This window comes from Garra rufa, chromosome 10 (genome assembly GCF_049309525.1).
Source record: "Garra rufa chromosome 10, GarRuf1.0, whole genome shotgun sequence".
Taxonomy (NCBI): Eukaryota; Metazoa; Chordata; class Actinopteri; order Cypriniformes; family Cyprinidae; genus Garra; species Garra rufa.
This window is the reverse complement of record NC_133370.1, coordinates 44,820,791-44,845,328: the sequence shown is the minus strand read 5'-3', so window position 1 is coordinate 44,845,328 and position 24,538 is coordinate 44,820,791. Positions and strand designations below refer to the sequence as shown.

General features: G+C 34.4%; 1 protein-coding gene across 1 annotated transcript in view; it reads right to left on the bottom strand.

Annotated features, from left to right (window-relative positions):
• The window catches only part of gpr158b (G protein-coupled receptor 158b), a 61,112-nt gene that overhangs the window by 9,999 nt on the left and 26,575 nt on the right, over positions 1–24,538 (bottom strand). The window contains exons 6-8 of the mRNA XM_073849474.1: positions 16,953–17,062; positions 16,589–16,827; positions 8,304–8,442 (exon numbers count right to left, since the gene is read on the bottom strand). Coding sequence (XP_073705575.1) covers positions 8,304–8,442; positions 16,589–16,827; positions 16,953–17,062 — 488 coding nt within the window. The remainder of the gene's footprint in view (positions 1–8,303; positions 8,443–16,588; positions 16,828–16,952; positions 17,063–24,538) is intronic.

Sequence of the window (24,538 nt, the reverse complement as noted above, 5' to 3'; positions counted from 1 at the left end):
AATAAGTATTAACAAAGTTAATTTGTACTACACAGAAGAACACAAAAAGTGGCTTGTAGGTGTATTTTCATATGTTTGATGAGGCTATCAAACTCATAAATTCATGTTAAAATTAATGTTTTAAATAAATATATATTTTTTAATATAGAAATATTAAATGATTTATAAATAACTGAAAAGATACTTTAAAAATAAAAACTAAAACTGACAGTAGGTGACGGCAAGTCACTGATTTAATTACTAAATCATTCTTTCATTTGGTTCGAATGGTTGATTCATTCAGGAATAAAGCAAGTGACTGTCTTTATGAATGGGAAATTGAATCATTGACTCACTAGATTAGTTTAAAAAATGAAGTTTCATTCATAAACGAAACACTGCTGTGTTTGAATGAAGATGTTCAGCGGTTCAGCTGTGACTTGTTTCAAACTATTTTTGACAACGAAATAGAGCAAAAACAGGCAATAGTGTTATAGTCAGACAATAAGTCACTTAATATTAACTTCTTGTTTATTGAACTGTTGTATTAAATCAATATCTCATTTACAAACTCCCTTAAAAATCATTAAGCTGTCACTCATCTTAGTTCATCACAATCTCACAAAGTTCCATTATTCAACAAGTTTCTACACAGCACCATTAATCTCTTATTTACACTCTCTCTACACTTTGTTTATGAAATGATTTGTCAGATATGTCTGTGATACATTTTTCAATGTTGCAAAAAGCATAAAAACCTTTGAAGCTCCCCTCAGCGCAAACACAAATATGCTGATCGGGTCAGTCGAAAATGTGATTGAAATGGTCGCAGTGTATAGAGCCCTGGAGATTTTTCCATTCTATCTATGCATGCATACTGTATTTGTCTAGTTGTATTTTAGTTTTGCATTAAGCATTGGGGTTTTGTTATCATTGTTTCCTTTTGACTGTGAACAGATCTAATGCTGCGCTCAAGTTCTCCTGGGAAGTTCAAACTTACATGGAAATTGTAATCACTGCTTTCCAATGACACATCAATTTCTTTCTTTCCTTTTCACTTCTTAACAAAGCCAGTAAGCATTTTATCAGTAACCTAACAAAATGATGAGCAAAGAATTCACATTAGGTGTGTAATTGGTGTTTTATCTGTGTATTTTTCATTCTCGTGCTGCCACAGAGAATGATGGGAATTGCAGTTGGTGGGATAGGTCTGTCTCCTCATAAATCAGATAAATAGGAAGAATCAGCAGCAGCACACAGAAGGCCTGCAAAGTGAACTGTGGCATCAACATTCACAATGTATTATGAACAATACCAGTTTGATTCTGCCATAATTCTTTATTTCACAAAAGTTTGGACTTATATTGCCTTCAAGTGCACCTGAGAAACTTGGAGTACCTCAGAGTTGGGCATTTGTTATTTTAACATGTCACATAACAAGTACATCTGAATTCAAATTGATTATTCAATTGTTAATTTTTTTTTATCACTTTTTTATGTGTATCAAAACTAAATGTGTTATATAAAGCAAACCTTGAAAGTTTATTAACTTGCATAAAATAATTATAATTCACTACAATTTCACCTCACTGATCTCTATAGATTATATACCAGTGAAAAAATTTTGAACAGTAAGATGTTTAATGTTTTTTAAAGAAGTCTCTTCCGCTCACCAAGCCTGCATTTATTTGATTCAAAGTACAGAAAAAAAACAGTACAATTTTGAAATATTTTTACTATTTAAAATAACTGTTTTCTATTTGATTATGTTTTAAAATGTAGTTTATTCCTGTGATTTCAAAGCTGAATTGTAGCATCATTACAACAGTCACACAATCCTTCAGAAATCATTGTTCAAAAAACATTTATTATTATTATTATTATTATTATTATTATTATAATTATTATCTTAAAAAAACAGCTGAGTAGAATTTTTTCAGGTTTCGTTGATGAATTGGAAGTTCAGAAGAACAGCATTTATCTGAAATAGAAATCTTTTTGTAACATTACACATCTTTATAATCACTTTTGATTAAAATTATTCATATCCCTGGCAAATTCTGACTTAAAGTTACTTTTATTCAACCAGCAAGTTGGCATCATTGTGGAAAAAAAATATTACTCATCTTTTATTTACATTTGAACAAAAAGTGGCATGTCCAAAATTATTCATACCCTTCTCAATAATCAATAGAAAAGCCTTTATTGGCTATTACAATCAAAAGCTTTTAGCATGTCTCCACTGGTATGTTTGCTCATTCATCTTTAGCAATGAGCTCCAACTCTTTCAGGTTAGAGGGTCTCATTGCCATCACCCTGATCTTTAGCTCCCTCCACAGATTTTCAATTGGATTTAAGTCAGGACTCTGGCTGGGCCACTGCAAAACGTTAATGTTTTTGTCTGCTAACCATTTCTTCACCACTTTTGCTGTGTGTTTTGGGTCGTTGTCGTGCTGAAATGTCCACAGGTGCCCAAGGCCAAGTTTCTCTGCGTCCTCTCGTCCACCACGTCCTCTGACATTTTTTCACAGTGTGGAACGTCTTGTATTTTTTAATAATACTTTGCATTGTAGCCACTGTAACTTCAAAACATTCAAATAAGGTCTTATAGCCCTTTCCTGACTTGTGAGAAGCCACAATGCGCAGCCGCAGGTCCTTAGTGAGCTCCTTTGTCCTAGCCAACCAACAGCAGAGTTGATTAACACAGCTGTTCCTAATGAATCAGGGTAATTAGGATGCTTTAGAACAGCTTGGACTATTTGGAATGGTATAGAACTTTGGATTTTCCCATAGACTGTGACAGTTTGCAAAGGGTATGAATAATTTTGGACATGCCACTTTTTGTTCAAATATAAATAAAAGCTAAGAAATATTTTTTCCACAATGATGACTCTTGTACATCGTCTTATTATCTTTTGGGAGAAGCCTGTGTCATTTCCGGTCCCAAAAAAAAAAAAAAACTTGCTGGTTGAATAAAAGTAACTTTAAGTCAGAATTTGCCAGGGGTATGAATAATTTCAGGCTTGACTGTATATATATATATATACACACTGACTCCAAGCTTTTAAATAGTGTATAATTTTACAAAAGCTTTTTTTCAGATAAATGCTGATATTTTGATCTTTCTATTCAATCGAAGAATCCTAAAAAAAAAAAAAATACTTAACTGTTTTAAATATTGATAATAATAATAACAATAAATTAAGTCATGTCATCATGTGACACTGAAGACTAGAGTAATGATGCTGAAAATGTTGATTTGATCACAGGAATAAATTACATTTTGAAATAAATTCAAATAAAATCTGTTATTTTAAATGGTAAAAATATTTCTAAATGTTACTGTTTTTGCTGATCAAATAAATGGAGGCTTGCTGAGCAGAAGAGGCTTCTTTAAAAAAAAAAACATTAAAAATTATACTGTTCAAAAACTTTTGACTGGTAGTGTATGCCATAATACTAGAATATCTAGAATTGTAAGTTTCCCAGTCATAAATATGACTTTGTTCATTAATATGCTTGAAACTTATAATTAAAATATTTTCAATTGATGGGCACAATAAGGAAAATACTAAATCACATGGGAAATTACAGCTTTATAGTGGTGTCCATGTGCACTCAACCCATAAATACATTCATACTGTCAAGACTTGAGTGCAGCATGTGACCTATTTTTGAGTTTTGACCTACTAGTTGAGAACCATAGCTCAAGCAAAGCCTATTTGTCACAAATTCTGAAATATCTCAGAAACTTCCACTAGATTTATTCCTTATTTTTATTCTTTGTTGGAGAAATAAATAAAAAGAATTCTGTGGTCAAAGAGAGTGAAATGAAGGAGCACCAGAGCAGTCTGAAAGATGGCAGACTGAGGTTGAGACAGGAACAGGGTGAATGGGTTTATTTTAGACTTTAGTAGTTTTATGCGCGAGCTGTCTGCAGCAGGCATATTTTATGAGTCTTCTCTCAAGTGGCTTATCAGTGCCGTCTTCATGATGCTTGTCGTTTAGCTGAGGCCAGCTGTCTTCCCCTTTTTTTACAAGTTTAGTGCAAAGTTCTGCTGATGTGATCTGGTTTTTACTTTCTAATTGGGGCCCAGACGACTTTCAGTCATTATAGGGGGGCATGGTTACACAATTCATGTTAAACAAACCCCTGCAAATTTGGGGTGCAGTGTCACATTCTTGGAAATGAAGGCTGCAGACAAAAAGAAGAAATTTGTGTAGAGCTAATAATGCTGGCAAACCTGGTAGATTTAGCATCTAAGTGCAAGAATACCAGATACAGCCTGTACCTGTGCCTCAGGGCTTGGTTTTTGCTCTGATATGCATTTTCAGCTGCTAGATCTTTTATTAAGATGTGTTTGCCTTTCCAAATCATACCTATTTGATTAAATTGGCCACGGGTTAACTCCACTCGAAGCGTAGTAATATCTACAAGTAATTTCAAGTATCCCAGAAAAGGGTATGAATACTTATGCAACGGAATCATATAAGTGTTATATTTCTATTGAACTTGCAAAGCTGTCACAAATCGGTTTTTGATTTGTTATTATGGTGTATGGAGTGTAGATTGATGTGGGAAAAAAATGTAAAAGCAGTTTAACGTAAGGCTGTAACATAAAACTTAAAGAAATGAAGGCGTATGAATACTTTCGCAAGGCAATGTACAGATGTGAAAAAAATGGGTGCTTTTAAAAAAGTACTTATTATGGGGGAAAAATATACTTTAGTGCAAATGAATGTAATGTTTTCGGGATACTTAATTGCATATTAACTGCAATTTAAAAAAAAAAGTATTATATTTTACATTTATAAGATTGCTTTTTTGGATCCACTTAAGTACATCTTTACATGTAATTTCATAATTACTTGTATATTGTTTTAAAATTACAGTTCAAGTGTACTACTCAATATACCTGAAAAGCATTTAAAGTAGATGAAAATGTCTACTATAATTTCTAATTTCTATATAATTTATAATTAATGTATAATGTATTAATTAATTTATAATTTACTATAATTTCTACTGAAACTTGTATGTCATGTTTTTAAATATATTTGTAGTTACAAATTTGCAATGAAGTTGCAATTAAGTAAGTTTATTTGCAAAAACTAAAAAAAAAATCATGTTTTTGATGTAATCATGTTTTTATTGTGTTTTGTGTTAGTTAGCTGTTTTTTAGTTATTTTTACTTTATATCAAAATAACCCAACTGCAGTGTGACTGAGATTAATTGAAATGCACAATGAAAAAACATGAAATTTAAAAACTGAGTTTTTGCAAATGAACTCTTCATATATTAACTTTAAATGTAATATTGAATAACACTACAGTTTAAATTATAAGTGCATGTTCTTTGATGTTAGTCAGCACATCAAAATAAGTACAATTCTTTAAAAAAAAACTGCATATTTAAATAATATTATGTTACCTGTAAGTACAGTTAATTAAAATGATATGTGACACTGGACCACAAAACCGTCGTTGACAGTAGCTAACAATACATTGTATGGGTCACAACTATCATTTTTTTCTTTTAAAGCCAAAAATCATTCGAATATTAAGTAAAGATCATGTTCCATGAAGATATTTAGTAAATTTCCTACCGTAAATATATTGAAACTTAATTTTTGATTAGTAATATGCATTGCTAAGAACTTCATTTGGACAACTTTAAAGGCAATTTTCTCAGTTTTTTTGCATCCTCAGATTCCAGATTTTCCAATAGTTGTATCTTGGCCAAATATTTTCCTATCCTAACAAACCATACATCATTGGAAAGCTTATTTATTAAAAAAAAATTGAATGGTTTTGTGGTTCAGGGTCACATATTTTTGAACTACACTACATGTGCACATACAGTACAATTAATGGCACTTTTTTTTCACATATCCATTAAATACATTTTACAAGACAATTTAAGGCAAATATACTGTATATATAAACAGTATACTGTATGTACTGTAAATATACAGATGTTCATCCACATAGTATTCACACCTCAAAAAGGATGGCTTTGGATCATTTCACAGCTCTAATAATGAACAGGTTTTTACTGAATAATTAATGTAAGTGCTTTACAAACACAAGTTTCACATTTCTGCTTTAAAACCCTCTGGTATGTTGGCCTGGTTTACTTCTATTCTCTATGTGCTACTAAAAATGGAGAAGAGTTAAAATGATTATTTGCAGTAACCAGCACACAAATGCCATCAACTGAGCTTATGTTCAGTTTTGAATACAGCAAACATTCCTTTAGGAAGCTGTGGTAAATATAAGTGGATGTGGGTTGGAGTTTCATAAGATGTGAGTATTACACTGTCATTCTCTAAAGATAACAGGAAGGCTCTGTTCCTAGTGGGTGTAGTAACTGACATTTGCACACTCTTGAGGGAATGAGATGACATGCTGTATAGAATCACTTTAACGCCTCATTGAAACAACAGGGGTTCGTGTTAGACAAAAAATCTCTATGCAAAAAAGTTAAAAAAGTTTTCTTTAAAAAAAAAGTACTCATCTTTTAACTTGTAATTTATTATATATGACGACAAAACCAGTCATAAGGGTCAATTTTTTTAAATACATAATATTTATAAATAAGCCTTCCATTGTTGTATGCTTTGTTAGGATAGGACAATATTTGGCCGATAGACAACTATTCGAAAATCTGGAATCTGAGGGTGCAAAAAAATCAAAATATTGAGAAAATCGCCTTTAAAGTTGTCCAAACGAAGTTCTTAGCAATGCATATTACTAATCAAAAATTAAGTTTTGATATTTATGGTAGGAAATATATCAAATATGACCATGGAACATGATTCTCTTTTTTCATGAACTTCATCCTAATGATTTTAGCATTAAAAGAAAAATAGTTAATTTTGACCCATTCAATGTATTTTTGGTTATTTCTACAAATATACCCATGCTACTTAAGACTGGTTTTGTGGTCCAGGGTCACATATGTGTAGTGTCTTGAGTAGCACCGGTATATTTGTAGCAATAGCCAACAATACATTGCATGGGCCAAAATTATCAATTTTTCTTTTATACCAAAAATTTGTACCAAAAATCTCCATGTTCCATGGAGATTTTTTGTAAACTTCCTCCTGTAAATATTCTAGGTGAGTCAACACTACACTGTAAAAAAAAAAAAATAATAATAATAAAAATAAATAAAAAAGGTGGTTCAACTTAAAAACGTTCGTGCTACCTTAAATTTTTTTAAGTTTACTAAACTCTAAATATCCACGTTTTCATGTAGTACAACTTAACATTTCATGTTGACTAAACTTATAATTTTAAGGCAACATGAACACTTTAAGTTGATTTAATTTTTTTTTTTACAGTGTGTTGCTCAAAGTCAGACACAGTCTGTAGATTTTCAGCAGCATGTATGAGCACAGACCAAAGATTTTTTTATCTTCAGGCTATGATTCCATGCATCCTGAGGATTTCAAACATGCTTTTTGTATTTTCTGTGTTTTGTAATGTGCATTTTGAGCTGATTTTGGAACGCAGGTTGTATTCATTTATCACAAGTCTCCTAGTAACAAGACGTGTTTCTGTGCGAGTTTATAGGCTTGATGGCAAACCTCGCAGGAAAAAAACAAAACAGAAAACAGGTCTCATTGCATTTGCTTATTTGAGAAATTGTTAACAGCAGTATGAACTGATGGCCATATCTATGACCTTTTAATATATATATTTAATATTTATTTTTGGCTTTTTATTTGATTTTAATAAAAACGTTGAGTTTTGAAATCTGCATATGTGATGGACATCATGATTAAAACATATTTAACTATATTTAACAAATTTATTTATATTTATTCTATATTTAACAAAACACATACAAAAGACGTAAACCTGAAGCGATGCGACCTGGTTTACAAAATATGGAAGTTTGTTGGATTTTCAGTCATTTAGTGTATGATGTCCACTTTTTCTCTGTGCCACTTACAAATATTTGTGATGCCTACTGTTTTGAAAATTTGAAAAGATTTGAACATTTGCTTACTTGCTAAATAAAGGCTAACTGAAAACACAAAGAAATAGAAATATTTGATGTAACCATTTTCAGCAGTTTTCTCCACTTTTCAAGATTTGTTCACAAATTATGTTTCTAACAGAGCTCCTTGCACACAACGAATCTCTTAAAATCAGCTTGTGTTTCATTTGCATTTCAGCTCTCATGTTACTCCTCAAGCATGGTGTTGCATTCCACTCACAAAGCAGAGAGCCCATCTCATGAATAAACATGGAAAGCATGTCATCTTAATCATGCTTCAGCCGTTGCTGCTCATAACTAATGCACGTTGCTCACCTAATGATGTGAAATATTGCAGAGATGAGGAGTTCATTATAGATGGCGATTGCCAAGTAGCGAGGCTCGTGGAAAGCGGAGGGAACGGTCCTTACAGCGTAGCACAAATAGACGCCCCACAGCAGGAACAGGAACTCCGCTGAAACAGGAACACAAGGAGACACAGCACAGTGCCGTCACTAATTATTTAGTGTGTCAAGTCTGAGAATGCCAGCTGAAAAGATGTGATTTCACACAGCCTGAAAGGCTGTTCCCCTCCCTTTCTTCTTTGCCGCATCACTCAAGTAGACAGTGCCTGAACATCTTGAAGGCGACGTTTGAAACAACAATGATACAAATACAAATGGAATTTACTTAATCACTAAACTCCAGAATCAGACCATACATATACATATATATATATATACATATATATATATGTGTGTGTGTGTGTGTGTGTGTGTGTGTGTGTGTGACCCTGGACCACAAAACCAGTCTTAAGTAGCACGGGTATATTTGTAGCAATAGCCAAAAATACATTGTATGGGTCAAAATTATTGATTTTTCCTTTATGCCAAAAATCATTAGCATATTAAGTAAAGATCATGTTCCATGAAGATATTTTGTAAATTTTCTACCATAAATAAATAAAAACTTGATTTTTGATTAGTAATATGCATTGCTAAGAACTTCATTTGGACAACTTTTAAGGCAATTTTCTCAATATTTAGATTTTTTTGCACCCTCAGATTCCAGGTTTTCAAATAGTTGTATCTCAGACAAACATTGTCCTATTTTAACAAACAATATATCAATGGAAAGCTTATTTACTTAGCTTTCAGATGACGCAAGAATCTAAATTTCGACAAATTTACACTTATTTGGTTACACTTCAGTTCAGGGACCAATTCTCACTATTAACTAGTTGCTTATTAAGATGCATATTATAGCATATTGGCTGTTTATTAGTACGTATGAAGCCAATATTAATGTCTTATTCTGCATGATCATATTTTAGATCCCTTAAACCACCCCATACCTAAACTTAACAGCTACCTTACTAACTATTAATAAGCAGAAAATTAGGAGTTTTTTCATATTTTAAGCATTCACGTTAATTTATAAGCAGCAGTGTTAGGAATCGAGAACCATTTCTCATTCAGAATCAGTTAGATTTTTTTTTTATAAATGCTTCAATCAAATCAAACAATGAAATGATTTTTATATTTTTTCTGCATTCTTTCACCTACATGGACTGAAGACCTGACATACACCTTGCAGAATCTGCAAAATGTTAATTGTTTTAGCAAAATATGAGGGATCATACAAAATGCATGTTATTTTTTATTTAGTACTGACCACCTGAATAAGATATTTCCACAAAAGAAAATAATAGTTGAATTTATGAAAATTACCCCATTTAAAATACTATGTTGTTACCTGAATGATCCACAGCTGTGTTTTTTTGTTTAGTGATAGTTGTTCATGAGTCCCTTGTTCGTCCTGAACAGTTAAACTGCCTGCTGTTCTTCAGAAAAATCCTTCAGGTCCCACATATTCTTTGGTTTTCCAGCATTTTTGTGTATTTGAACCCTTTCCAAGAATAAATGTATGATTTTGTGATCCATCTTTTCACACTAAGGACAACTGAAGGACTCATATGCAACTATTACAGAAGGTTCAAACACTCACTGATGCTTTAGAAAGAAAACACAAAGCGTTAAGAGCCGGGGGGTGAAAACTTTTTGAATTTGAAGATCAGGGTAAATTTAACTTATTTTGTCTTCTGGGAAACATGTAAGTATTTTCGGAAGGACAGTACTAAATGAAAAAATACGATAGGCAAAATAAGAAAAATGTGCACATCTTCATTCTGTTCAAAAGTTTTCACCCCCCGGGTCTTAATGCATTGCTTTTCCTCCTGGAGCATCAGTGAGCGTTTGAATCGTCTGCAAAAGTAGCATATGAGTCCCTCAGTTCCCCTCAGTGTGAAAGGATGGATCTCAAAATCATACAGTCATTGTTGGAAAGGGTTTAACACACAGAAACGCTGAAAAACCAAAAAAATTGTGGGACCTGAAGGATTTTTCTAAAGAACAGCAGGCAGTTAACAGGGGTTCCCAACCTTTTTTACTCCGGGGGCCCCCTCCTTCTCCGGTCAATTTTGCAAGGCCCCCATATGCCTGACATGTCCTCTTACTGTACTTCTGCAGTATTTATTTTTAAACCTTTTTTATTAACCAAAACATTTGTTTTGCCTTATTATTCTTCTACTGCATGTTATAAAAAACTCAACATTCAAACAAACTTTAAATTAAAACTTTAAATATACCTTATAATCTTTAAAGAAAACCTCTGCTCAATTCTAACTTTTTAAAATTGCCTGATGCTCAACACCGAGCCTCACTCCTCTTCTATGGGTGAGCATCCATTATAAAACACTCACAGGACAATAATTTGGACAACTAGGCAAATGTTTTGAAATTTCACACAAAAATACCATAAGTATTAGAGCCCAGAGAGCACGCATAGTTCGTGAATCAATAGCGGACTTATGCGTGTCTAATGCACGACTCTGATAAACACGACTGTTATACGTTAGACATGCGCAAGTTCATTATTACACAAATTGTCTTTACCGTTATATTAGAGCAATGGTTTGCTTTGTGCATGCAGCCGAGAGATGTAACAGTAGTTTGCGTACAGCGTTTGGAAGTTTTGAGCCGCCATTCAGTCTGTATTTAACAGTGCGATGAGGCTTGCTGCGCCGAGTCTGAAGCAATCAATCACAGAACACGAGAGAGCCTGTGCTTTTGTTTTCATTTAGCTTATTAATAATTAAATTATACAATTATAGGTTAATATTTAAATTAATTTTATGATATCTCGCGGCTCCACAGGAGGATCACTGAGGCCCCCCAGTGGGTCGCGACCCCCCGGTTGGGAACCGCTGCTTTAGGACAAACAAAGGACTCTTGAACAACTATCACTAAACAAAAAACACAGCTGTAGATCATTCATGTAACAACACAGTATTAATACTCAAGTGTATGTAAACTTTTGAACGGGGTCATTTTTATAAATTCAACTATTATTTTCTCTTGTGGACTAGATGTAAACGTCTTTTATATATAATATCTTATTCAGGTCAGTACTAAATAAAAAATAACATGCATTTTGTATGATCCCTCTTATTTTGCTAAAATAATGACCGTTTTGCAGATTCTGCAAGCGTATGTAAACTTTTGACTTCAACATTTGCTGCATAGCTACTGAATCTACAGCGCCACAGCGAAGTCATTTGTTTTAGCTGATTTGTGGAATTTAAAGTCTGATGTGACTGTAATGAGAGAGAATGACTATAAATAGACAACACAACCCAATGGTCACATGCCAACATGAAATGGTTCATTTTAATGAATCGGTCATAAAGACTGCATCCGAATTAACATACTTCCCTACATACAGTAGGCGAAAATCAGATTCACAGTACTCATATAACAGCAAGCGAGAAGATTCCAGATGACCCAGTACATCCGGCGTGATTCTGAAGTGTGCATCTGATGGACACTTTAATATCCCATGAGGCCATGGGAAGAAGATTTGTAAATGGCAGTGAAGAAAAGCAAATGACACTGGTAGGACACAAAAATGAAAACATGACAGATAGTCTGTTTTACATTCACAATACTCAAATTCATGCTATAAGAGTTGAAAAGTAAGTACTTATTCAAAAGAAGACTGTTACTTTGCCGCCGCAAAAACATCATTTTCTATATAGTATGAATGTGTGTAGTATGAAAGTAATCTGGATGTACTACATTCGCCATGTTGCCATGGTCACCTGACCGTCCAGTGTCAGTTGTGTCACGTCACTGCCATTCATATATCCTCTTCTGTGGCCTCATGGGATAGTAAAGTGTTCATCGTATGCACACTTCAGAATCATGATGGAAGTAGTGGGTCATCTGGATACTCTTAGCCTACTCTTTTTATGAGTACTGTGAATTCAGCCATACTTTATTTGTCCCTATATAGTAGGGAAGTATAAGGTTTCGGATGCAGCCCATGTGACTTCTGATGAAGCTATTGGTCTCAAACTCAATACATGAGCTATCAGTTTGATATAATCACATGACTCAGTCAGAGTGGTTCTTGACTTTACTTACTGAACCACAAGTCATCAAAGGTACTTTATTAATGGAATTGCTACAAGAACCAGAATCACTAAATGGAACTGTATCTGAACCACAAAATTCCTTATGATTATCTAACCATTTGTGACCCTGGACCACAAAACCAGTCTTAAGTCGCTGGGGTATATTTGTAGCAATAGCCAAAAATACATGGTATGGGTCAAAATTATTGTTTTTTATTTTATGCCAAAAATCATTAGGAAATTAAGTAAAGATCATGTTTCATTAAGATTTTTTGTAAAATTCCTACTATAAATATATCAAAATGTAATTTTTGATTAGTAGTATGCATTGTTAAGAGCTTAATTTGGACAACTTTAAAGGTGATTTTCTCAGTATTTTTATTTTTTTGCACCCTCAGATTCCAGATTTTCAAATAGATGTATCTCGGCCAAATATTGTCCTATCCTAACAAACCATACATCAATAGAAAGCTTATTTATTGAGCTTTCATATGATGTATACATCTCAGTTTTGTAAAATTTTACCTTATGATTGGTTTTGTGGTCCAGGGTCACATTTTGTTTCAACATGTTACTCTTAAATCGCTGGAAATAGTGGTTATTTGTAGATTTTTATTTTTATTATTATTAATATTATAATTATTTTTGTCAGGCTGTACTTGTAAACTCTAAAAGAAACTAGACTTTGCAACCACTTTTCTATAAATAATATTCAGTACACTGTAAAAAAAAAAATCCGCCTATTTCAACTTGAAACCTTATGTTCAGTTGCTGCCTTCAAATTTTAAGTATACTCAACTTGGATGCCCTAGTGAAAACTAAATACTAAAATGTATTTCAAATACATTTATTTCATGAAAAGTATACTACAAATACATTTACATATTATGTACTTAATAAAATACCCTGCAATTGTACTTATAGTATACTAAACTGGTCTATTTTTGAAGTGGTGCTGAAGTCTAACTAAATATAATCTGATAATAATCTGATTGTGCTAAAGTGGAACTATTGCAAGTATACTTTAGGTACAATTGAAATATTTTGCACTTCTAAGACCGATATTATTTAAAAATCATGCAATCATCAATTGTGACATTAAAACATATTTTAGGCTTAATATTAAGAAATGTGCACTGTGAACAAGTAGAACTCCAGATAAAGTTCAATGGAAATGTTTTTATCAGTAAGTCTCAAGCAATATGTCAGTAAATATGTTAAGACTTGAACTATACTTAGTATGAAATAAATGCATTTTACTTTTTTACTAGGGTGTACAAGTTACCAGTCCTGAAATTAAACTGACTTTTAAAAAATATATAATGATAAGTATATTACATTAGTAGATTACTTTTTGTTAAAAAAAAAACAGGTCATGAAAAATAATTTAGACAATACCTGTTTAAGACAATTTTTGGGTTGTAATACGAAATGTACTTTTTAAAAATAATAAGCAAAACAGTAATACTGCTTTACGAAAGCAATAGTGAAGCAGTCTTATTTTAGTACCACTGAGATACTATTATAGATTTATCTTTTTATATTTTTTATGTTAGCTTTAGTAAATTTGTGTTTTGTTTTTGCTATTTTATTGGTATTTTTTTAAATGTCTATATAGTTTTTATTCATTTTTATTTAAGTTTTAGTTTTACCTATTTTAGTACACTGTAAAAAGTTTTCACCAGTTTCAACTTAAAAATTTAAGTTTAGCAGCTGCCTTAAGATTGTAAGTTAAATCAACTTAAGTCATTTAAACTCACAAGTTATATCAACTCATTTTCATTGTAATAAGTTAAAATGACTTTTAAGCTAATTTAACTTAAAAACTTAAGGTAGCTGCTGAACTTAAGTTTTTAAGTTGAATCTGGTGAAAACTTTTTACAGTGTACAATGGGTTAAACTTGTCTTGGCAACTAGCTAAATTATAATTAAAGTTTTTTTTATATTTTATTGGTAACACTTTACAATAAGGTGTAATTTGTTAACATTAGTTAATCATTAATGTATTAACTAACATGAATGAACAATACATTTATTACAGCATTTATTAATCTTTGTTAATCTTAGTTAATTAAAATACAGCCGTTTATTGTTATTTCATGTTAGCTCACAGTGCATTAACTAATGTTAACAAACACAGCTTGTGATTTGAATAATTGGTAAATGCTGACATTAACATTAACTAAGTTCATGTTAACTAATGAAGCTTATTGTAAAGTGTTACCACTTTATTTTTTATGATGACAATTTATTAACCCTATGCTAAAGGAAACGTTCACCCAAAAATTAAAACGTTTTTCATGTTTGTTTTTTTCTAACAAAATGGGATAGAGATGAGAGAGTTAAGATTGGTTTATGTCTTCAAAAAGGACAAAAATGTGCAATAAGTGTAGCTTATATCTGTCTATCTGCCATTGAAATAATACAAGTTAGGATGTCTTTGTTTGCGTGCATTAACAGTTGTCATGAGTTTTGATGCTGTCTCCATGCAGTTCCCCCTGTGCTTCATGCTGCAAGCAGAAGGTACTGGAGCTGTCAGAGAGAACTGTTTCTGCATCACTGGCCACGTCTCACACCCTCATGCCTTTAAGGCAGTCTGGCTACACTCAGATGATCCGATTATACATCCCACATCTCCTCTGTCAAAGCTGCATCCATAACCCTGAGACTTTGGCATTCTTGCCTCATTTTCCTTTTGTTTGAAGCTGCTGGTAGCACAAATGAAGGCGGCAGGTATGTAAGATATACAGACCTCTGCAGTCTATTTTTTCATGTTGTTCTTACTTATAATATTAATATAAAACATAAGAAGCATATATGATATTACATTTGAGGACAAAAGTTTACATTCCCTTTCAGAATCTGCAAAATGTTAAATATTTTACCAAAATAAGAGGGATCATACAAAATGCATGTTATTGTTTATTTAGTACTGACCTGAATAAGAGTTTTCACAAAAAATGTTTACATATAGAGAAAATAATAGTTGAATTTATAAAAATGACCCTTTTCAAAAGTTTATATACACTTGATTCCTAATACTGTGTTATTACCTGAATTATCTACAGCTGTTTTTTTTTTTTTTGTTTGTTTAGTGATAGTTGTTCATGAGTCCATTTTTTGTCCTGAACAGTTAAACTGCCTGCTGTTCTTCAGAAAAAATCATCAGGTCCCACAAATTCTTTGGTTTCTTTGGTTTTTCAGCATTTTTGTGTATTTGAACCCTTTCAACAATGACTGTATGATTTTGAGATCCATTTTTTTATGCTAAGGACAACTGAGGGACTCGTGCAACTATTACAGAAGGTAACGCTCACTGATGCTTTAGAGCCAGGGGGTGAAAACTTTTTGAATTTGAAGATCAGGGTAAATTTAACTTATTCATATCTTATTTCATCTTCTGTGAAACATGTAACTATCTTCTGTAGCTTCTGAAGGGCACTAAATGAAAAAATTTGATATTTAGGCACAAATATACATTCTGTTCAAAAGTTTTCACCCCTGGCTCTTAATGCATTGTTTTTACTTTTGGAGCATCAGTGAGCATTTAACCCTTCTGTAATAGTTGCATATGAGTCCCTCAGTTGTCCTCAATGTGAAAAGATGGATCTCAAAATCATACAGCCATTGTTGGAAAGGGTTCAAATATGCAAAAAAGCTGAAAAACCAAAGAATTTGTGGGCCCAGAAGGATTTTTCTGAAGAACAGCGGGCAGTTTAACTGTTCAGGACAAACAAGGAACTCATAAACAACTATCACTAAACAATAAAACACAGCTGTGGATCATTCAGGTAAAAACACAGTATTAAGAATCAAGTGTTTGTAAACTTTTGAACGGGGTAATTTTTTAGAAATTAAACTCTTTTTTTCTCTTGTAGACTATATGTAAACATCGTTTACGTGAAATATCTTATTCAGGTAAGTACTAAATAAAAAAATAACATGTATTTTGTATGATCCCTCTTATTTTGGTAAAATAACTAACATTTTGCAGATTCTAAAAGGGGGGTGTAAACTTTTGACCTCAACTGTGTATATTATATATTGCTGTTTTTTTTTTTAAATCTGCAACCCATCTAATTACATTTTTAATTGTTGTTTAAGTGGGCTTGGTTATGGAAAAATAGCTTTAAGCATAAGAACTGACCAGCAGCCATCATGTAGTCCCAGCTGTCCAGCAGGCACATGCTGAACTGCAGGCCCTCTGGGGTGACACCGATGTTGATTAGAGCGTGATGGGTGTCCTGGCTCTGGCATACGGCTGAGGTCCAGGCCACTAGGAACCACACGACCACCAGCAAAATCACAGCAAGCAGACGCAGAACCCTCCAGCTAGTCATGTACGGGATTCGCTGGGCGGTGCGGGACAGGAACACCTTTAAAACTCTTGGTATGAGAAACAAGGACAGGACACAAATTTAAAAGTTGTAAACTAAAGCAACACTTTTTTCTTGTGCAGACTTCAGCAGAAACATGATTGCTTACTCTGAAGTTGGCAGCATTATTTGTACCTGTACAGTTTGAGAATCACTGTTCCATAGACGATGACAAAGCCAAGCAAACGGACCCATCTCAGGAGAATACACCGGAAAACACTTGGATTGAAATACTGTATCATAACCTGATGATGCAAAGATAAAAAAGGAAAAGTAAGTTGACTAGTCTCTGAATTACTTTTGCATTCATTTCTTTATATACTAAGGCTGTAATTATGATAAGAAGAACACATCAGTTTCACATTTTTACCAATGCTTTTTAGTCTCAAGAAGGTCATATTTCACATTAAAAATCAACAAAAAAAATAGTATTGAATTATATTTTGCTAAAAGAAAATGAAACCAGCAATTTCATTCAGATTTCCACTTCAAATTCTCATTACTTTAATGTAAATATTATACATATATAGTCAAGCCCGAAATTATTCATACCCCTGGCAAATTCTGACTTAAAGTTACTTTTATTCAACCAGCAAGTTTTTTTTTTATTAGAAATGACATAGACGTCTCTCAGAAGATAATAAGATGATGCACAAGAGGCATCATTGTGGAAAAAAATATTTCTCATCTTTTATTTACATTTGAACAAAAAGTGGCATGTCCAAAATTATTCATATCCTTCTGAATAATCAATAGAAAAGCTTTTTTTTGCGATTACAGCAATCAAACGCTTCCTATAATTGCTGACCAGCTTTTTGCATGTCTCCACTGGTATTTTTGTTCATTCGTTCATCTTTAGCGATGAGCTCCAACTCTTTCAGGTTGGAGGGTCTCCTTGCCATCACCCTGATCTTTAGCTCCCTCCACAGATTCTCAGTTGGATTTAAGTCAGGACTCTGGCTGGGCCACTGCAAAACGTTAATGTTTTTGTCTGCTAACCATTTCTTCACCACATTTGCTGTGTGTTTTGGGTCGTTGTCGTGCTGAAATGTCCACTGGTGCCCAAGGCCAAGTTTCTCTGCAGACTGCCTGATGTTGTTCCCTGGTCCACCAACTGAAAAACACCCCCAAAACATTAGGTTCCCACCACCATGTTTGACAGTGGGGATGGTGTTCTTAGGGTTGAAGGCTTCTCCTTTTTTACGCCAAATGAAAGCTACATCATTGTGGCCAAACAATTCAATTTTTGTTTCATCTGACCATAAAACAGAAGACCAGAAGTCTTCTTCTTTGTCCAGATGAGCATTTGCAAAGGCTAAGCTGGCTTTTTTGTGCCTTATCTGGAGAAGTGGTGTCCTCCTTGGTCTGTGTCCATGGAACTCAGCGGTGTGCAGTGTCCGTTGGACTGTCTGCCTTGAGATGTTGCCACCAGCAGAGCCCAGATTCATCAGGATGGCCTTGGTGGTGATCATTGGATTCTTTTTTACCTCCTGGCCAGCACAGGTGTCACTTTTGGCTTCCGACCACGTCCTCTGAGAGTTTTCACAGTGCGGAACGTCTTGTATCTTTTAATAATACTTCCACTGGAAGAGAGAGCTTCCGTTTTTCACCTGTTGAGTTGATTAAAACAGCTGTTCCCAAAGAATCAGGGTAATCAGGATGCTTTAGAACAGCTTGGACTATTTGGAATGGTATAGAACTTTGGATTTTCCTATAGACTGTGACAAAGGGTGCAAAGGGTATGAATAATTTTGGACATGCCACTTTTTGTTCAAATGTAAATAAAAGCTGAGAAATATTTTTTTTCCACAGTGATGGCTTTTGTACATCGTCTTATTATCTTTTGGGAGAACCCTGTGTCATTTTCGGTCAAAAAAATTGCTGGTTGAATAAAAATAACTTTAAGTCAGAATTTGCCAGGGGTATGAATAATTTCGGGCTTGACTGTATATATTATTTAAATGGTAAAATACGTATGTAATATGATGGCAAAAAACCTTGGGATGCTTAAAGAAAAAGTTCACCCAAAAATACTGAAATTCACTCACTCTCAAGCCATCTAAATTGTAGATTAGTTAGATTTTTCATCAGAAAAGATTTGGAGAAATGTAGTATTACGTAATTTGCTCGCCAATGGATCCTCTGCAGTGAATGGGTGCCGTCAGAATGAGAGCCCAAACAGCTGATAAAAACGTTGCAATAATCCACAAGTAATCCACATGGCTCCAGTCTATCACTCAATGTCTTGAGAAGTCAAAAGCTGCATGTTCGTAAGAAATAAAAGCAACATCGAACCAGAATATGAGTCCTCTATCCATAATACTGCTTTTTCCGGTGAATAAGTTGTCTGGTCTGAATCAGGAGAGAAATATGCACAGATCAAGCACTGTTTTCAAGCCAAAACAGTCCAAAACAGCTCTAAACAAATATCTGGGTGTATTTAGACATAAGACGACAACAGGAGAAGGACTTTTCCACTGGAGGAAGCCTTATTATGGATTATGTACTTGCATTTTAGCAATAGTTTACAGTTAACCTTTATGATAGATTTATTTCTTATAAACACAGCTTTTCACTTTACAAGATGTTAACTGATAGACTGGAGTGGTGTGGATTACTTGTGGATTATTGTGATGCTTTTTATCAGCTGTTTGGACTCTCATTCTGATGGCACCCATTCACTGCAGAGGATACATTTCATCAAATCTAATGAAGAAACAAACTCATCAGTACATCTTGGATGTCCTGAAGATGAGTAAAATTTCAGCAAATGTTAATTAAGGTAATCCATTCCTTTAATTGTTACAATAATTTCACAATGCAACAGTGTTAACAGCCTTAAAAATTGATCAGTGTATTTAATGCAAATGATTGCTTTTATATTAAACTGATAAATGAAATATTCATTTGTAAGTCGCTGGATAAATGATTAAATGTAAATATTTCATGAAATTTTCCAGGTATAGTTGTAAATTATCCAATCTTTGTATATGTTTTTCCATTGTCACACAGTTTATTACTAAGAAAAATGGAGACAGATCTTTTAAAACTACACAAACATGCACAAATGTACTCATGCTATTATGCATGTGAATAAAGTATAAAGACAAGCTTTCCAGATTGTCTTAGTTTAATCTTTGTTCTTTATCCTCTCGAGTCTGAGAAGTGCTCCCTGAATTCCTCATTATCTGTTGAGCCTGGAGTCCCTTTTGTTCTGTGTCTGTCTTATTTAAAGCGGCAGAATTAAATAAATATCAGTGCAGAATGATGGAGAGATGCATCTGTTCTCATGTCTCCTAGGAGAGTCACTAGTACTGCTTTCCAATCCACAGTCGTCCTCTTAAATGTGCAAACAGCAAATCGGCCCCTCCAGTATAATCAAAGAGCTCGCATGCGCAGCTTCTAACCATGAGGACGACTCAATTAGCAGCACTTCTTCTCTCAGATAAATAAATGAGCATGTGCCTTTTACACTCATTAGAAAAGTGAAAAGCTGGACTGGGCATACAGTAAGTCAGTTCATATTTGATTAAAATATACTGAATTGTCCACTAGAAACTACTTCAACACTACAACCAAATTGGGAAAAATACCTATTGCCTTGTTTTATCGTTTTAGTTCTGTTCTTGTAAACCTGCTTTACTAGGCTCATTTGCAATGCACAGAAATGTTCACCAGCAATCCTCAGCAGGTGCATTCGGGTTAGAAATGCTGTCCAGCTTGATAAGGCATCATGCTGATGTGTGGCAAAATACTTATGCAGACATTTTTAGCAGCAGGTGCCACCGCTGGTTTCCAGCAACTGGCTTACTGTAGAACAACTGGGCTCTGTGCACCCAGTTTATTAAAAAAAAAGCTAAAGTTGGAACACAACCCTGGTATAACGTACTAGGCCCTATTTTAATGATCTAAGCACATGGTTTGAAGTGCATGTGCACTTAGGGCATGTCCGAATCCACTTTTGCTAGTCTAACGATGAAAAAAAAGTGTCAGCGTGCCAGCCGCATGGTCCAAAAGGGTTGTACCTATAGACCAATTTGTAGTAGACATCAGTTACGTCACTTGCAGCTGCGTGCGCATATTGGTGGCAGAAAAACACTGGCAACAAGTGGAATGAAATGGGTAACATCCATGGAATAAGAGAAAAAAAGAACAAATTTTGTGCCTTTTGATGCCAGAATCGGAATGCACTCTTTTTTTTTTTTAGAATATCAGTATCAGGAGGTTTTTAATTGACCCCTCCAGAGCCATGTGAAGCACTTTTTATTATGGATCAACGCACTTTATTGAATTTTATTGTTTTGTACTGATAGAGAGAAACACCGGTCTATTCTATTCTAAAGCTTGGGAGCAAGGTTATTATAGTTAACGAAAACTAACGAAAAAACTAAAACTAGAATTGAAAAAGCATTTTCGTTAACTGAAATAAAAATAAAAACGAGAGTTTAAAAAAAAACGAAAACTAACTGAAACTGTTTTGTGTGTATACAAAACGAACTTAAACTAACTAATATTATAGCAAAAATGTCCTTCGTTTTAGTCTTTGTAAATATATTGTGGCGATATGGATCCAAATCTATACCGGCTTTTGCACCTTGCCCACTAATTAAAACAGAAGTCTGGGAGTGAGCGGAAGGAAAAAAGACGTGAAGGAAACGGTACCTGAAAGAAACTGTGACCAAAGGTGTTGGATTGTTTGCTTGTGCAGACCGAGTGTGAACGCCAAAACATCGGAGAAAATTGGTGGTGCATTAATACCGGTTGCAACTTAAGTTCAGCCTGGTTCGCCTGCCGCAGGTGCTATAGTTTCTCTTCTTCTGATAAAACTCCACTGAAGCTCCAAAGATTTGTGTCCCGGCCTGTAAATTGGTTGGCCGCCCAGACGCTGCCAGCTTCACGCAGCAGATGCACACACAAACAATCACACTGCACGAAAACTCACGCTCCCGCACTCACACAACACACACTGCAAACTGATCGAACCTAAATTTATTTTCTCATTTTTGATTTTTGTGTTGTGACGTGTGAAAACGGTGAACTTTAAGACAGTTTCCAGTTGAGTTAAAAACGAAACAGACACTTTTTTTCTTTTTTAGTAGTAGGACATTTCTTTTTTATGGTTTCACTTTCTATTGGACTTTTTGAATTGAGCAAGTGAAAAGCCTTTTTCTCAATGAATTAATGTTTTTTTTATTAATGCTGTGGAAACGGAAAAAAGTAAATATATTGTTTTCCACTTCATTCTTTCCTTCTGATGTTTGTGTTGTGTATTATTATTATTATTTTTTTATTTGGCAAAATTTGGAATCTTTGCCTTGTCTGGTGCCCGAACAGCACTATTAAAGGGATAGTTCACCCAAAAATGAAAATTTGATGTTTATCTGCTTACCCCCAATGCATCCAAGATGTAGGTTACTTTGTTTCCTCAGAAAAACACAAACGAAGATTTTTAACGAAAACCGGTGCAGTCTGCCAGCCTTATCATGGTAGTGGATGGGCACCAGACCTTTAAAAGTAAACAAAAACATGCACAGACAAATCCAAATTACACCCTATGGCTCGTGATGATACATTGATGTCCTAAGACATGAAACGATCGGTTTTTGTGAGAAACTGAACAGTATTTATATCATTTTTTACCTTTGATACACAGCCACGTCCAACTGTCATGTGCATCAGTCACGTCCATGGTCACGTCACATTAGCACGCGCTCTGGCGTAGAATACGCAAACGTCGTAAGGGGAAATCAGTGAAAAGTCCCGGATGAGTTTGCGCAAACTAACGTAATCTTTTAGCTTTAAATCGGTTTAAACAATCAGGATACGCGCAAGTAATTACCATTTTGAACAGCCGCTATACACACAATCTCTGTGCACTGTGTAAACAATGAGTGTTGTATACATGCGACAGATCGCTTCCGGCGTTTGCGTATTCTACGCTAGAGCGCGTGCTCATTTGACGTGACTGATGCCAAACTCGTGCACATTACAGATGGACGTGGCTGTGTATCAAAGGTAAAAAATTATATAAATACTGTTCAGTTTCTCACAAAAACCGATCGTTTCGTGTCTTAGGACATCAATGTATCATCACGAGCCGCGGGGTGTAATTTGGATTTGTCTGTGCATGTTTTTGTTTACTTTTAAAGGTCTGGTGCCCATCCACGTCAATGATAAGGCTGGCAGACTGCACCGGTTTTCGTTAAAAATCTTCGTTTGTGTTTTTATGAGGAAACAAAGTAACCTACATCTTGGATGCATTGGGGGTAAGCAGATAAACATCAAATTTTCATTTTTGGGTGAACTATCCCTTTAAGTACAACCCGAACCCCTGCACCTGACAAATATCCTAATAAAAAAACTAAAAAAAACCCTAAAACTAACACTGTAACTAATAAAAACTAAATAAAAACTAAGCAATTTCAAAGTATAAAAACTAATAAAAACTAGTAAATCTGCCTCTAAAACTAATTAAAACTAACTGCATTTGAAAACAAAAAGTCAAAACGAAATAAAAACTAAAACTATTGAAAAATCCAAAACTATTATAACCTTGCTTGGGAGCTCCAGGATTATTTTTAATATAACTCCGATTGCATTCGTCTGAAAGAAGGAAGTCATATACACCTAGGATGCATGGAGGGTGAGTAAATAACGCTCTAACACGGCGACCGGAGCAGTTTGCGGCCACTTTAGTCAATGCTTGCGTTTATACCAGCCGTCCTGTAGATCGCTGAAGCATCCCAGAAGCGGCTTCTTCCTTGCTACATCGCTAAAGTTAGGCTAATCCCCACCTCGTCCCTCCCCACCCACCAACAATTTGAATTTCCGTAGGCAGGATTTATTTTAATGATATTCTAATGGACCGTGTTGTGACATAATAGCATCAGGAAAACAAACACTGTAGTCCAAACCAGTCGTTCCTTGTAGTTGTTAAAAAGGGATTTAAAAAAAAAACTAAATATCTCCCTTTGGAGTGGACTTTGAGATTTGTAACTTTGTAGATGTTTTTATGCCCAAACATACATACCACACACTGACTAAAATTCAAAAAGTGAAAAAGCATGATAGGACTCCTTTAAAGGCACAACATGTACGTTTTTGCCACTAGAGGGCGCATATTCAAAACAAACAAAAGACCAAAGGTGTAGTTTGTTGTCCATCCCCACAGCTGATCATGCGTATGTTGGAAAAGCAGTGCTGTTTTATCATACTAGATACATCTGAGTGTGTTGAAAGTTCTGTTATTATGCTACTCTATGCGTTTGTCACCTGTCTAATAAATGCATAACATATTAAAGTGCCTTTGTGGTTCCATGTTTTCTACAAAATAAAACCAGGGTGTATGACGTGATTTGCAGGCGACGCAATGCCAATTGAAAACGTCACATGGCCCTTTACATTTGTTGGCACAGTAAGGCAGTGTTCAACAAGGCACTAGAAACGTAGGGCTTCAAATTGTTTCAGTGGTTAGCTCCGGTTTTGACACAACAGATCCTGGCAGTCAAATACTGTTGTTAAATCTGATTGTAGAACTGGTCTGTATTTGTCCTGTCAGTACTGTAGGGCATGGAGTCAAGGACAGCAACAGAAATGAAAGCGGCATGTTTGTAACATCAGTCTGGAGACAAATAGGTGGCCCCTTTTCCCCTCAACACTCTGCCATTAATTAATCAGTGGATTTATTTTTAACAAGTTGCGCTAGAACTGGATGGACTCAT